This window comes from Onychomys torridus, chromosome 9, assembly GCF_903995425.1.
Source record: "Onychomys torridus chromosome 9, mOncTor1.1, whole genome shotgun sequence".
Lineage (NCBI taxonomy): Eukaryota > Metazoa > Chordata > Mammalia > Rodentia > Cricetidae > Onychomys > Onychomys torridus.
Window position 1 is genome coordinate 23,409,678 of NC_050451.1, and position 14,291 is coordinate 23,423,968.

At 42.6% G+C, this 14,291-nt stretch overlaps 1 protein-coding gene across 2 annotated transcripts in view; it reads right to left on the reverse strand.

The window, feature by feature from the left end:
• Positions 1 to 14,291, reverse strand: part of Ptprg (protein tyrosine phosphatase receptor type G) — a 697,305-nt gene that overhangs the window by 37,449 nt on the left and 645,565 nt on the right. For both annotated transcript variants that reach the window (XM_036200071.1, XM_036200070.1), the window contains 2 exons: positions 9,218 to 9,309; positions 63 to 154 (listed from right to left, as the gene is read on the reverse strand). In XM_036200071.1, coding sequence (XP_036055964.1) covers positions 63 to 154; positions 9,218 to 9,309 — 184 coding nt within the window. The remainder of the gene's footprint in view (positions 1 to 62; positions 155 to 9,217; positions 9,310 to 14,291) is intronic.

Below are 14,291 nucleotides of genomic sequence, written 5' to 3' on the forward strand. Positions count from 1 at the left end.
TCAGAAATCCTTATGAGATCAATAGACTTTCTAGAAATTAAGTTTCCAGTTTTAAAACATACCTCAAAATCTTCCGAGAATCCATGCTGGTTATTAGAATAGAGCTCACCGATGTGTTTAACAAACTGTTTGACAGGAATGGCTTCCATGTCATCTGGAAGAATAAAATAATGTTCAGGGTCACACAGAATATGTTCAGAAAACAAATGACATCAAAAAAAGCAAATCCTACATAAGATAAATATTTGACAAAAATGATAAAATTATATCAACTGAAATAAATTTCTGAAGAAAAGTCTTGGATTTCATTTTACATCAAGATCTCGTTAGGATTCTGAATTGCTTACGAGTCAGGCTAAACAAAGTATTTAAAAAACACACACACCTCTCTGCTCTTATTTTGAAGAAAATTTACATAGTAAAGGAAATACATTATACTCTTAGCTAAAAGTCTGCTTTTATCAAGGGTACCCATTTGTTCAGAAGTTTGGCACTTCCTGGGTTTTTAAATTTTAATTATTATCCAATGACTAGGGCTTGAATGTGCAACACTTAGGTTTGATTAGTAGTAGTCTCTGAAGGTGATACAGTCTTCTTCACTGGAGGACACCCTGTACCAGCTGTGCAAAGCTGTCTTTCCTTAACTGTTCAGAATATTAGTTCAAGACAGCTGTGTCTATATGGTGCCAAATAATCAATTTCATGGAATTAACTGATTTTTCTTTCTTTTCTACCCCCCCCCCCCCCCCGTGTTGACAGCCTAGGTAGAGACTCAGGAAGACTCTACACACCCCAGTTCATTGTAGTGTTGGCACTTTGAAGGGACATTTTCAGCTCGGGAGCCTAATACATGTTTTAGGTTTATTTACAGCCTGATCTTTGATTGTTTCTGCTAAATGGCCACCCCCACTTCCTTACTGCTACATGAACTCCTCCTCCCTCAGCCCTCCCCCGCAAATATTTCCTTTAAAAAATGTTCGGCTGAATTTGAGATAAACAACAGACATGACATTTACTTTATTCAGAGTGAAAGATCTTTGGCAAAGGCACAAACATCTAAACTGCCGCAGATGCTTTTCTTAGCAAAGGGTATGAAGATCTGTATGTGTAAATGAGGTCCTACTTTGGCAAGAATTTCCTAGATCCAGGCCTGACAATCTGATTTCTCTTCATCTGGTGACAGATAACATTGACTCTGTCAGTCCCACTCTACGTTCTGTTGAGAGAGCAAAGCTCTAGGGTGGCTTTTTGCATCTATTGACATTTTCAAACTTGAATCATTCTTCAGTGGAAAATTGCAACTCTCATACTTTGTTTAAGAAAGGTGATTTATATGTCCATAACCTAAGTTGTTCAGTATTGAAGCATTATTTCAATGGAATAGCTTGTACTTGGCAAGCACAAATTTTCCCTGTGTAACAATTAAAGTCCTAATCACTTTAATAGAAAACTTTATGAAAAAAATTGCCAAGTTATTTACAAATATTTCAGGATTGAAGATGTTCATGAATATGCAATCATTTTGTATGCCCAAGAAATCCATAGCTTCCACGATGTAACCAGCATTAACAAACTATGAAGAGCCAAAATGTTTGCCCAGAATATTTAGCAGAATGCTATTCAAGAAAAGTTTCCAAAATTATCTGATCACTTAAAATGTTTAGAAGTAAGTGAATTCTATAATAACAGTTTTGTGGCAATGAAGGGCCTTCAGGCTAAGCTGAAAAAAGGGATTAATATGCACAAAAAATATAAGTATCCAAGGATAAACACATCTTTGGTCTTGAACCATATAATGGTTCTTAAGGGCAAAGTAGCATAGTTAACAATTGGATGACAGCAATGCTTTATTCCATAATTACTGTTTGAAATTCCAATTCCCAGGAATGTATGGTGCTGGGATGAATGACATGGAGCTCGGTTCAAAATGAGAAAAAATGTGTTTGCTATATTTAGATACTTTACATGTAATATAAAAGGTTTTCAAGACATCAAGATGCTGAGGTAAAAAACATGGCATTTTGAAGGCTACAGCCCATGGCAAACCCTTAAAAGAAATGCTTTCAAGTTCACAGTAAACTACTTTTTTTCTATAGTGTGATCAACTGTAATGTCCAAGCTTATGTCACACACCCAGAAATCAATCTGCCTGTTGACCCCATGACAGGATGCTGTAAAACTTCAGCAGAGCGCAGTATGGTCGCCATGGAAATATATGATGCATCATTTCTCCCATTAGCATTTTTCTCCAAGGAAGCTGAGCCACACCTAATTCACACCCTCTGGGTGCCCAGGCACCACCAAAACCATAAAGAAAGTAAGAGACAGGCAGATGTGTACACAGAGGCATGCTGCCCTCACCACTGCCAACTACTCAGATAACACATCACTTGGCCTTCACTCAAGATAAACAGCAGAGGGGTCATAAACGTTTTCTTTCTTAAGATAAATATAACACAGCAATTAACTAGAAGCCCTGGTCAACTCCCTCTCGAACAGTTTTTCTCTTAAGTTTTCTCAACAGTTTTGAACGGCACCACAGGCCTGACCTACTCAGCTTTTACCTGGAAAGATCCAACTCAGTATGGGACAACATCTATCTACAGGATATTATTTCTACCTAAGCAAGTTCGATTACAGATATTAGCAGAACTAATTAATGACCAAGTGCTTTGCACACACCTTATATGTGCCCTGGTACAGGTACTACATGTATCCTCTTACAAGCAAACAATTTCTTAAAGATGGACTAAAGAATGGTGTTCTGGTTTGGTTTCTGTGCTGTGATAAAACAGTCTGAACAAAAGCACCTTGGTGAAGAAAGGTTGGAAGCTAAGGCAGGACTTTAGGAAGACATCTGAAACCATGAAGCTGCTTACTGCCTTGTCCCAGTTCACAGCCATCTATGTTTCTTATATTTCCCAGGCCCACATGCCTAGTGGATGGCACCACCCACAATGGGCTGGGCCTCCTACGTCAATTAGCAATCAAGAAAATGCCCCACGGGTGTGCTCTCAGGCCAATCAGATGAACCTGAACGGAGGTTCCCTTTTCCAACGTATGTAAAGTTGACAACCAGAAGGGTGTGGCCTAAAAAGCTGGCTGTTGACCTATAACAGTGTTCCAACTGAGGGAAAGGCCAAACTGTACATTCCACTGTGGTTAATCACTGTACCATTCACTGGCTGAGCACCCAGGATCAGCCAGAAGTTACGGAGATGGTCCCTGTTTCTGGGCGACAGTTGTGTCAGAACACAAATCAACATAAGAAAGTGAAGGAAAAACTAATGTAATCTCAGGTTGAGCACTGCCATTGCTGTCGGAAACTGGATGTGGGGGGACCATTAGTGTGGTGGTCACGGAAGAAGCTCAAGGGAATAAGGTTGGGAAACTCCAGGCACAGAAGGAAATTATAGGATGTATGGGGACACCATGTGAAGGTGGAGCTGGTATAATTCAAAGAGAGCAGCCATTCAGCCTGTACCCACGACAACACTTCCAATTCATTTTTTTTTTTTTTTAGAAGAACCAGGTGAAGGGAACAGAAATATCTTTGTGATACACATACAGACAGACACTTGAAGCCATTATCTAGACTGAATGGCAGAGCTGAGCTTTGGGCTGGTGAAGTCAAAGCCTGGACTCTCTCCATTCTTAAAATTAGAATAGTTTAAAGGGAAAACATGGCATTGAACAGAGGAGTTGGGTAAGCTGGTAAATAAAAATCATTGTTTATTAGTATTTTTATTTGTAGAATGTTCTGCTGAGATTTGTTAGGTGAAAATGAGGCCATTGCTCTTTATCACTAAATCCCTTGATTATAAAATGTTTTATATAATCAACTGAGAATCACTATCTAAAATGTGAACTTTGTTATCAAATATGATCATTCATTCTTAGCTTTTGTGATGAGAGTTAAACCAGGGAAATGGCAGCCTTCTTATCTGGGATAATCCACAACAGAACCCCTTATCTTATTCTCTGACTCGAAGGTGCCAGCAGCTGAGCACTGGAGGATGAAGTGAAAAACATGAAGTGAAGAAAGCAACTTTGCCCAGAAAAGGCATCGAAGCTCAGGTAATGGTGAGCTCACGTGCCAGTGCTGGAAATAAAGAACAAAGCATGTGAACATAAAGAAAATCCATTCCACAGATCCGGGGAAGTCCCTCCATCTCAGAACAGAAGAGGCAAATCTCCAATACCCCAGGCTTCTCCAACCCATTCAACACAAGGTAGATTTGCTCTCTCTCCTTATCTTAAGGAGAATCTGACAGAAAGAAAAAAGTTAACATTCTTGTTGCTTTGGCTTGACACCAGAAAAGGGGGAAAAAAATCAATTTAGCAAAGGCTAGCCCTGACTTCAGCATCTTACCCAGCCAGCAGGAGAACTATGTTTATTTTATCAGTCCCATCTAATTAACAGCTTCTATAGATCAGGCATCTTCACTCAGTGTCATAAGCAGAAAAGCCAGGACCAGGCTATGACTCCTCTGTCTGGGAAATGGCCCAATAACAATGCCTCAGTCACTAAGTCAGCTGTTCTCAAGCTTTGGTCTCAACCCCTCTGAGGGTCAAACAACCTTTTCACAGGGGTTGCCTATCAGATATTTACATTGCAGTTCATAACAGTAGCAAAACTGCAGTTATGAAGTAGCAACGAAAATATGTTTATGGTTGGGTCACCACAACACGATGAACTGTCGTAAAGGGTCGCAGCACTAGGAAGCTGGCGAACCACTGTACTGGGTGCGATTAGAAATAACAAGGTAAGGACTTGTGAGAGGCTTGGCATTTGGTGACTTCAATAACTATGAGCTGTCGTTTGGTACGATTTGCTCTCCCTGTACCGTCTGATCCAGGGGAGAAATGAAATGGTCTAGAGACACGAGGGCACTTGTGTCCTTCAGCTACTGCTGGGACCAGGCTGTCTCCAGGGCCAGGCTCTCCCTTAGTGCAGTGCCTTCCAGACCTGACATTTGACCAGATCCTTCCTATATAAAGAACTGAAGTGACATGCTTTGCTTTAATGGTAAGCCTTGCTCACACTGGGTCACTGGCCACCTTGTTGATGCCAGGTAAAAAAGTACTAAGTATTTAGCTTCTTGCCAGGTTGCTAGCTGCTGGGTTTACTGGCTAAAGCTCTATTTAAGAAAAGATCCCTTGTGCTGGCTTGGGAAGTGGATGGGCATGTAGACAGATACCATCAGGATTTTAGAAGTCCTTAGGTTACCTATTCTGTAGAAAAAAAAAGAAGAAAATCCCTGTCCAATGTTCATCTAACCTTCAGCAGATTTCTAAACCTTATCCCCAATTCCAGCGTACTCCACCAGCAGGAGGGAGACACACAAAACTCTAGTCCAGGGCTCCGTTACATCATCGCTGCTCAGATACTCCCCCAGGCTCTTCCACCAAGACACTACCAGGTACTGAGACACTACCAGGTACGATGAACACATCATCGTTAGAGGACAGACCTCAGTCTGAAGAGCCCAGTTCCTCTCTGACTGCCCTTCCAGCCTCCTGGAGTTCAGCCTCAGGCTTAGTGGTACCTCTGTGTCAACTCAGGCAGATAAAACAGGCATGAAAGAAAAGAGCACTATCAAGATTTCAGTCCCTGAGTTAGAAAACGATAAACAGATGTTTGTCTAAATCAAACTCTCAGGATGGAGAAGTGTCTGGAGATGACAAGCATTTTATTTCCTGACATAGAAGAAATCTTTTCATTCATGGTGCAATGGAGTCAATGAAGAAAGGGCTTCACTATAGTCAAAACACCAATGAATCTCCTTTGGGGATAATCTTCCTATAAATAAAATATGCCACAAAGGTTGATTTATCCCTAAGGGTTTTAAACAGCATGTAGAAAACCCTTTATATGTTGGCACCCAGCTGAAACCAGTGACCTTCAAATTATTAAGCTGTATTTTAACTGCTGGAAAGGTGTGAATCATTTCTAGATTTTGGGGCTACGGGCAGCCCCCACATTTTGGTTTGTAATATGCCTATTAGAAAGTTAGGTTTTCTACAGAAAACATTTTTAAGGACATTTGTTTTTGACATATTGCATATCTAAAAATCTCTTCCAGTGTTTTCTTTAAGTAGGTTAATTTCAAGAACTAACTTCTAATTTTAAAAAGTTTATCTATAACACAAGTCTAAAAGAATGGTATACTATAGTAAATACAATTTTGAGATAATACACTGTGGTGGTTTGAAAAAAAATGGCCCCCAACGAGAGTGGCACTATTTGGAAGTGTGGCCTTGTTGGAGGAGGTGTCACTGTGGGGGCGGGCTTTGAGGTCTCTTTTGCTCAAGCTTCCCTCAGTGTGACAGTCAGTGGACTTTCTGTTGCCTCAAAATGTAGCACTCCCAGCTCCAGCACCACATGTGCCTGCACACGGCCATGCTCCCCTTCATAATGAAAATGGACTGAACCTCTGAAATTGTAAGCAAGCCACCCCATTAAATGTTTTACTTTATAAGAGTTGCCATGGTCATGGTGTCTCTTCATAGCAACAAAAACCCCAGCTAAGACATATACATTGGTAATACTTCATTAATAACTAATGAAAACTTTATTCAGATTTGTTGTTTCAAAAGAACTGTACCTGGCTGACCTCTGGCATGCTCAGATGCACACAGATGTGCATGTATATACACACAAAAACACACACATACATATATACACACAATCATACAAGGGGACTTTCCAGATGTTTGGTTATTTTGTTATTTTTTTATTATCAACACTGTGTGGTGCAGCAATTTAACCACATGCCTTGAGGAATGTGGGTAAGCATTCTACTCACGAGCACCATGCCCATCATTAGTCATGCTGTGAAGCTTAGGAAGGGCTTGATTTGCTGTGTGACACAGGCTGGCCTTGAACTTGTGAACCTTTTCCTCTGCCTTTAAAAATCCTTTAAAAATGACTATCAAATGTCTATAAACCTAAAAACTGTGTTTTTCAGATGAGTCACCTGCAAAGACAAAGTGGCTCCCAGGAATTTCCTGGCAGTCAACACATATCCTGGGCAATACAAGAGGAAAGTGAGGACACACAATGGTCCTGCGCAGAGCTAGATGAGCCATCCATCGTGATGGAGTCTGTTTGTTCTTCTCTGCTGCTCTTCGTACCAAGTACAGTTCTTCCACCAAGGATAAAAGTTAGTGGGAGGAACCCAGGGTATCACAGGTCCTGTCCCCACCTGCATTTAACCCTTTAGCTGTCTATCCAGCAGGAACAAGTAAGGTCATTCTGTTATCTATCTTGTCTCTTTGACAAATTATAGTGAGAAAAGTCTGCCTAAATAGAGCCAATTCCAGCAATATCTAATGACAACATATATAGACACATAAAGGGACAATTAAGTCCCCAATTATAACCACACCTCATGATACCCTGCCCCCCCCAATGGCCTTTTGATAGCCAGAGAATGGCTGTTCCTTGAGCTTCATGCAATGGGTTTTGCGAACTTTTAAATGTTTTGCTAACATTCATGTACCCATCTAACAATTTAAAATTGCCTACTATGTGACAGGGAGTCTGATAGCTTTATTTACTCTTATATAGCTCCAATTAAAGATAAAGTGAATGTAAATAGTAAAATGGATTCGCTGGTAAGAGCTCTGTGATAATGAAGCAGACTAGCAGGTATGGAAGAATAGCGCTTTTAAAGTAGCTTCTGTGTATAAAGAACATGTCAGGAGGAAGGATGCATAAGATATCTGAATGTATGTATTCACAGACACACAGACACATGCAGACAGACAGACAGACACAGACACACACAGACACATGCAGACAGACACACAGACACATGCAGACAGACAGACAGACACACACACAGACAGAGACACACACACACAGAGACACACACACACAGACACACAGACACATGCAGACAGACAGACAGACACACACACACAGACACAGACACACACACAGACACATGCAGACAGACAAACACACATAGACACACACAGACACATGCAGACAGACAGACAGACAGACACACACACAGACACATGCAGACAGACAGACACACACACAGACACAGACACACACACAGATACAGACACACAGACACATGCAGACAGACACACAGACACACACACACACAGACACACACACAGACACATGCAGACAGACAGACAGACACACACAGACACATGCAGACAGACACACACACACAGACACACAGACACATGCAGACAGACAGACAGACACAGACACACACACAGACACACAGACACATGCAGACAGACAGACACACACAGACACACACACACACACAGACACACACACAGACACATGCAGACAGACAGACAGACACACACACAGACACATGCAGACAGACACACAGACACAGACACACACAGACACAGACAGACACACACACACAGACACATGCAGACAGACACACAGACACACACACAGACACACAGACACAGACACACACAGACACACACACAGACACACACACACAGACACACAGACACAGACACACAGACACACAGACACAGACACACACACACAGACACACACACACAGACACACACACACACACAGACACACACAGACACAGACACACACACACACACACACACACACACACACACACACACACACACAACTCAGCAGTATAAAGTCCTATCTGACAAAAGGAAAAGGATCAAATACAAATGGGGGGTGACATCTTCAAGTTCCACATCCTACTTCTGACAGCCAGCCCAGCTCCAAGTTCCCCAGCGTCTGCAGCGGTCCTGTGCACTTCCTGCAGCTCGGCCTGCCCGTCCTTATCACACTGTAACTGTTCCAGGCTGCACTGTAGCAGGCCACACCAGTAACACAAACAGCATTACCAGAGAGTCCAAGGTTCCAAACAACAAACAGACCATAGAATCTTGGAGAAAAACTCACCTTTGGAAATATGTTCACAAACTGTGATTTAAAATCAGCGCATTTCCCACCTTGTTGCTGCCACTTTTTCTCCTTATGTGACATTGTCCTACACTAACCCATGGGTATAGGATTTTACCACTTTGTAGAAAAGAAAAGGGGCAAAATTTTATTACATTAGCCTAGGTGAAGTATACCTTAGACTGGGCAAGCTTCAAACAGCTATGAACGTAATATGTTATCATGTACATCATATCCCATAAAGCAGAGAACAAAAGAGAGAACCCACCGGGAGTACAGCGGTGTCTCACTTACCCGGGATGGGAATAATAGGAATACTTTCGTTGGGGACCACCCGAGGTGAACTGCTGTCTTCCACATAGAAATGAGCAGTCTGAAAACATTTTCTGTGTGGAAAAGGAAAACATGCCAACAGTGAGCACAGAAGTACACTTTGTCTAAAGTGTTTATCATCTCAAACTCCTCCTTTAACAGTTTCCCCAGCTTGAAACATCACATGGCATGGATGGCAAACCCAAGTGGTAAATGCAAGCACAGCGTTCAGCACACTGGAGGAACCCAAAGGTCTGAAGAGCATCTCCTGTTACAGCCAGTCCTAACCCCAGAGCTCCAAACTCCTCAAATGAGTGAGACTTTGGTACTGGATCACCTCCTGCACAGGCTGTGGGGACTCTAACCAATATCTCTACAGCTGACGGGCTATTCTGACTAGCCCCCAAAGTACCAAGTTCAAAACCACACCTTGAATCCCCTCCAATATAGTCATCAAACAACCCAACTGCATAATAGCACCACATTGTCTGTGCTTAGCCAAGGCCCCAAATCCTTAGACAGCTTTTAAAGGGGTCAGGGGGCTTCAATAGGATAAGCATGCCCAAATCAGAGGCTCTTTCCAGACAACACGCAAGGCCAGGGCAGAAGCCTGCAGGTGTTTCTGCTCGTATTCCTTTCCGCTTTGTTTTTACCTGTACTTCAGGCAAAGCAGGGAGCACACACTGGTCATCATAGGACAGGCAGTGAACAGAAAGGCTAGGAGCAGCTCACGCAGCCTCTGCTGAGATGCTGGCCAGCCCACAGCCTTCCAGCATCCACGTCACTGCTTGCTGAGGCCTTAATGAGCTGCCGGAAACACGGGCTGAATATTTAATGAGACTGCTCAGTGTGAATGGCTATTGTGACCAGAGAAGGGTCCCTGTTCATCTGGCAGAGGGGCTTTATAATAGCTAGCCTACTGCTGGGCCTTTTAGCCAGGCAGGCGGCATCCTTCTGGTGTTCCCAGCCACCAGGCTCAGTCCTGCTCCTCCTGGGTTTCTTGCCAAAGGACGTTTACACACCATGGCTTTGCATCTTCTGGGGTCTGTATTGCAACTACTAAGGACAAGTCAACTTTTTTTCTTCAGGGTATCTTGAAAAGCAACAACAACAACAACAAAATAAAACAAAACAAAAACCCTGGGATGTTTTTAGGAAGCCAAGGAATGTGGGTGGTAGGGGAACTAGGGAGAAAAGTCAGTCACCCCAAAACCCAAACCAGATTCTGAGAGGCTGAGGAGACCTCAGAGTCATGTAGCTTTCCCACAGTACCGTACTGCAGACCTGCTATCACCACTGCCATGAGACACGAGCACTGTCCCAGAATGAAGGTATTTCCTTTAAATAGTCTGTTTTCACACAGAAAGGGTGCTGCTTTGGAGCAGTCTGCATAGGGTTCCTGAACATAAATGACCCCAACCCCACATACACCGTAGGACTGGCCTTGAAGAACGTCGAGGAAAGGTCAGTGTTTTCTGCAGGTGCCGACATTTATAAGAGGAGTGGAGAACCAAGGGCTTATGACTACATTCCTTCGTCTTTACCTTGCTTGGGGTTAAGGTGCATACTCTGTGGGACTCTGGCCCTAAACGCATAGTGCCAAATCCATATGGAAAAATAAGACCTCCATATCTGAAATGCCAACTTCTTTCTGTTTTTAAATTAGTTGTTAATTTTTTCGTGTTGGTTTTCTTCTGGCCCTTTCTCATCTCCTGTGTGAACAGATTTCCAGAATGCAATCTGGAAGTTGAAGCATGGATCATGGGCACTACAAATGAAAGGGAGCCGTGCTTGTTTAGGGCCACGGAGACTGGAATTTTGCTTCAGTTTAGTTACTCAGCAGCCTGAACAAGTTCTCAAAGTCCCTCAGATAAATGTCACACACTGCACCAGCTCAGCTTTAAAATACAGAACCACAAGTGAACAGCAACAACAGAAATAATAACTTCTGGGCTGGGAATAGCAGCAAGAGTGTAATCCAGTACTCCTGGGGTAGTGGTACAAGGATCTTGAGTTCAAGGCCAGCTTAGTTTACCAGTGTGAGACAAGTCTCCAAAACAATTTTATGTTTTAAGACTGCAAATTACTATGCCTATTACTTCTAAGACAGAAGAGGTTAGCACACAGGATTCCATTACTGTTACAGTCTGACAGCCTAGGAAGGTACAGTCCATGGTGTGGATTATTATTTTATTACTGCCATTATTTTCTAGAAAACAGGCAGATAGTCTAGACAACCTTACTGTTAAATATAGAACTAGCAGCTACACATTATCTTTGGGAAAACAGCAGTGTACTGAAGCAAATCCCACTCCAGTGCCCCATGTGCTGCTGTTTATAATGGATTTTCCCTGGAGCAAAGTAACTCTGTGATTGCCAGAGCAAAGCTGGCAAGTGGGGCAGGGGTCAAGAACCTGGAAGATCAAGCTATGCACATCTGTGCCTAGCTGCATATTACATGCTTTTATCCCCCAGTGACATGGGTGGAAAAATCACTACAGAACCTGGGGAAACCTTCTCCCTTTGAATGAAAGCTTTAAGCATACGGCAGGAGTTAGCTCAGGGCCCAGCCACAGCATCACACATGTAGATTACACACTCTGCAACTGTCTGTGAGCCTCAGAACCAGCTCCTTAGCCTAGCTAAGCACTGGAGTCATTAGAAAGAATACACAGAAACAGATGAACCTGCTGGAGAAATGAGTGAATCCAAATGAACTGAGGGGAAAAATCAATTACAACCACCTCAAGTCCTCCTCCTTCCTCTAACATTGCGGGGACTGTCCTTCCACACCTTTGCTCATTGCTTACTTAGTAGTGTGTGATCATTTTCAATGATGTTGGGAGCAGGAAAAACAGGAGAGACAAGGATTCTGCCTTCTCACCACTTACGTTTTCGTAGGAAAGGGAACCACAAATATGTGAGCTGTTATGAGGAAACCCAGCTCAAAAGGATAGTGTTGAGTCATGAAGGTGAAAGAGGGGATCTAAGCTGAGACGTCAGGGTGAAGGACAGACTCACAGTGCGAGTGGAAGAGTGTTCTAGGCAGAGCTAGCGCTACAGAAAGTGTCTTAGAACAGAGCAAACCTGGCAGGTGCTGGAACTGAAAGGCAACCGGGAAGCAAGTCATAGGCTGGACAAGAGGGCAAGAGCCCCAGCATACAAGACCCAGGAGGCCTTTGTTGGCTCTTGCTGGCATCTAAGAGCCATGCAAAGCCAGTGAGGATGCCAACCTATGCTGGGACACACTTTACCTCTCTGAACAGGCTTCCATGGGCTGCTGGGTGAGATGGATCATAGAACATCAATCAAGAAGAAAACAAGAGGTTGGGGATTTAGCTCAGTGGTAGAGCGCTTGCCTAGCAAGCCCAAGGCCCTGGGTTTGGTCCTCAGCTTAAAAAAAAAAAAAAAAAAGGTAACAAGAAGATTAGCCAAGGCTACTGTTGTAACCACTCCAAAACTCAGGTAGATTGGGTGTGTGTGTGCACAAAACATTCTGTAGTGTTGGGCACTGAGCCTAGAGTTTCACACTCAAGTGCTCTGCCACTGGGCTACATCTCCAGCCCTGCTTTATACACTAATATTGAACTACAATCCTATCACAAACATATATCCCTTCTGACAAACAGAGATGACATCCTCATTACTAATGTTTGCCTAACTATCCACTGCACTGTTAGAATTGCTGCTTTAATAACCATTTACTAAGTGTCTGTCCTGGGGCCAGGCTGCTACCAGTACTTCACTGCACTCCGCAAATGTGATGATCTGTCCTTGCGTACAAATCCTATACTTTGGTTTTAACTTTCCAATAAGGCAGATGGGTGGATATTGCAGGGTATTGTATTTTAATTTGTTCATTTCTGAAAACTCTCATGAAAAAGGTTTTATTTGATGGTTGACAAGGCATGAAAAAAAGCAAAAGGAAAAACACCCACATGTTTCAATTCCTTCAAACTTCTTTCTCCCTTGGATTTGATCAGAGAAGCAGGGTTGCCTCTGATTTTGAGCCCAAGGGAACAGAGATGAATTTCTCCAAGTGTTCTCAAGTATGTCACTGAGAATGCAATTTCAATTTTCTTTGTAGTTTCAATTCTCTTTCAACTAATATAGCCTAACAATCCCTTCCTGAATGAACAGGTTTCTAGGATAGTGAAAAGCCATTTTCAAAATTGCTTTACCATGAATATGTTTATGTATTATTATAAAAATGGAAAAACAAAATAGGTCATGCTTAGAATAAAGAAGAAATGTATATACCAGTTTAGTTACAAATTATAACCTCGAGATCACCACCATACATTTTGTTTTTTCCCTTTCTATCCCTCAGGGCACTCACCCCTCTCCTACGGAGCTAGGATCAGGTATTTTAACTGAATTGACCTTATTGGTGTATTGATAATCCAAATGAATTGTCTTCTGCTTTCCTCATTCTATACTAGCAGTATATATTTTTCTGATACTTACGTTTCTAATTTGGAGAGTCTTTGGAGTTTTGAGGGTTCCTGAAGATAGACTATTTGTTTCTCTCTGTATCTGCCTATTCTACTACCCTTATGGCAATGTGTCAGTCAACAGTGGTAATTAACTGAAGTCCAGCTCTCACTGGTTTAAGTAAGCACATACCTGGTGACAACCACCTAAGAAGGCTAGATGGAAAACAGCCCCTCACAGAAGAGGCTGGTTTGCACTGTTCCTAGTTAAAAACTTCTGACAAAGAGAAGGTTCCAGCGACTCTTTGGGGCTCTCACTAAGAAGTCACTGAAAATGAAAAAACCGTAACTGGAAGGTGGACAGTATCATTAGAGTGGCCATAAAAGTTAGGAGAATGTACAGGATGCCATATGGCATGAGAAGTAGTTGTTATGACTTTAAGGATCTTAAATGCACCACAGAAAGTTGTACAGCATATACTTGAGTAAGAACGGCAGAGTCCTCAGTTCCACTTCTGATAGAATCTGAGTGTCAGAAATAGGGTGGCACCTGGGCATGGTGGTGCTCATGTTTAATCCCAGCACCGGGGAGGCAGAGGCAGATGAATCTCGGTGAGTTCAAG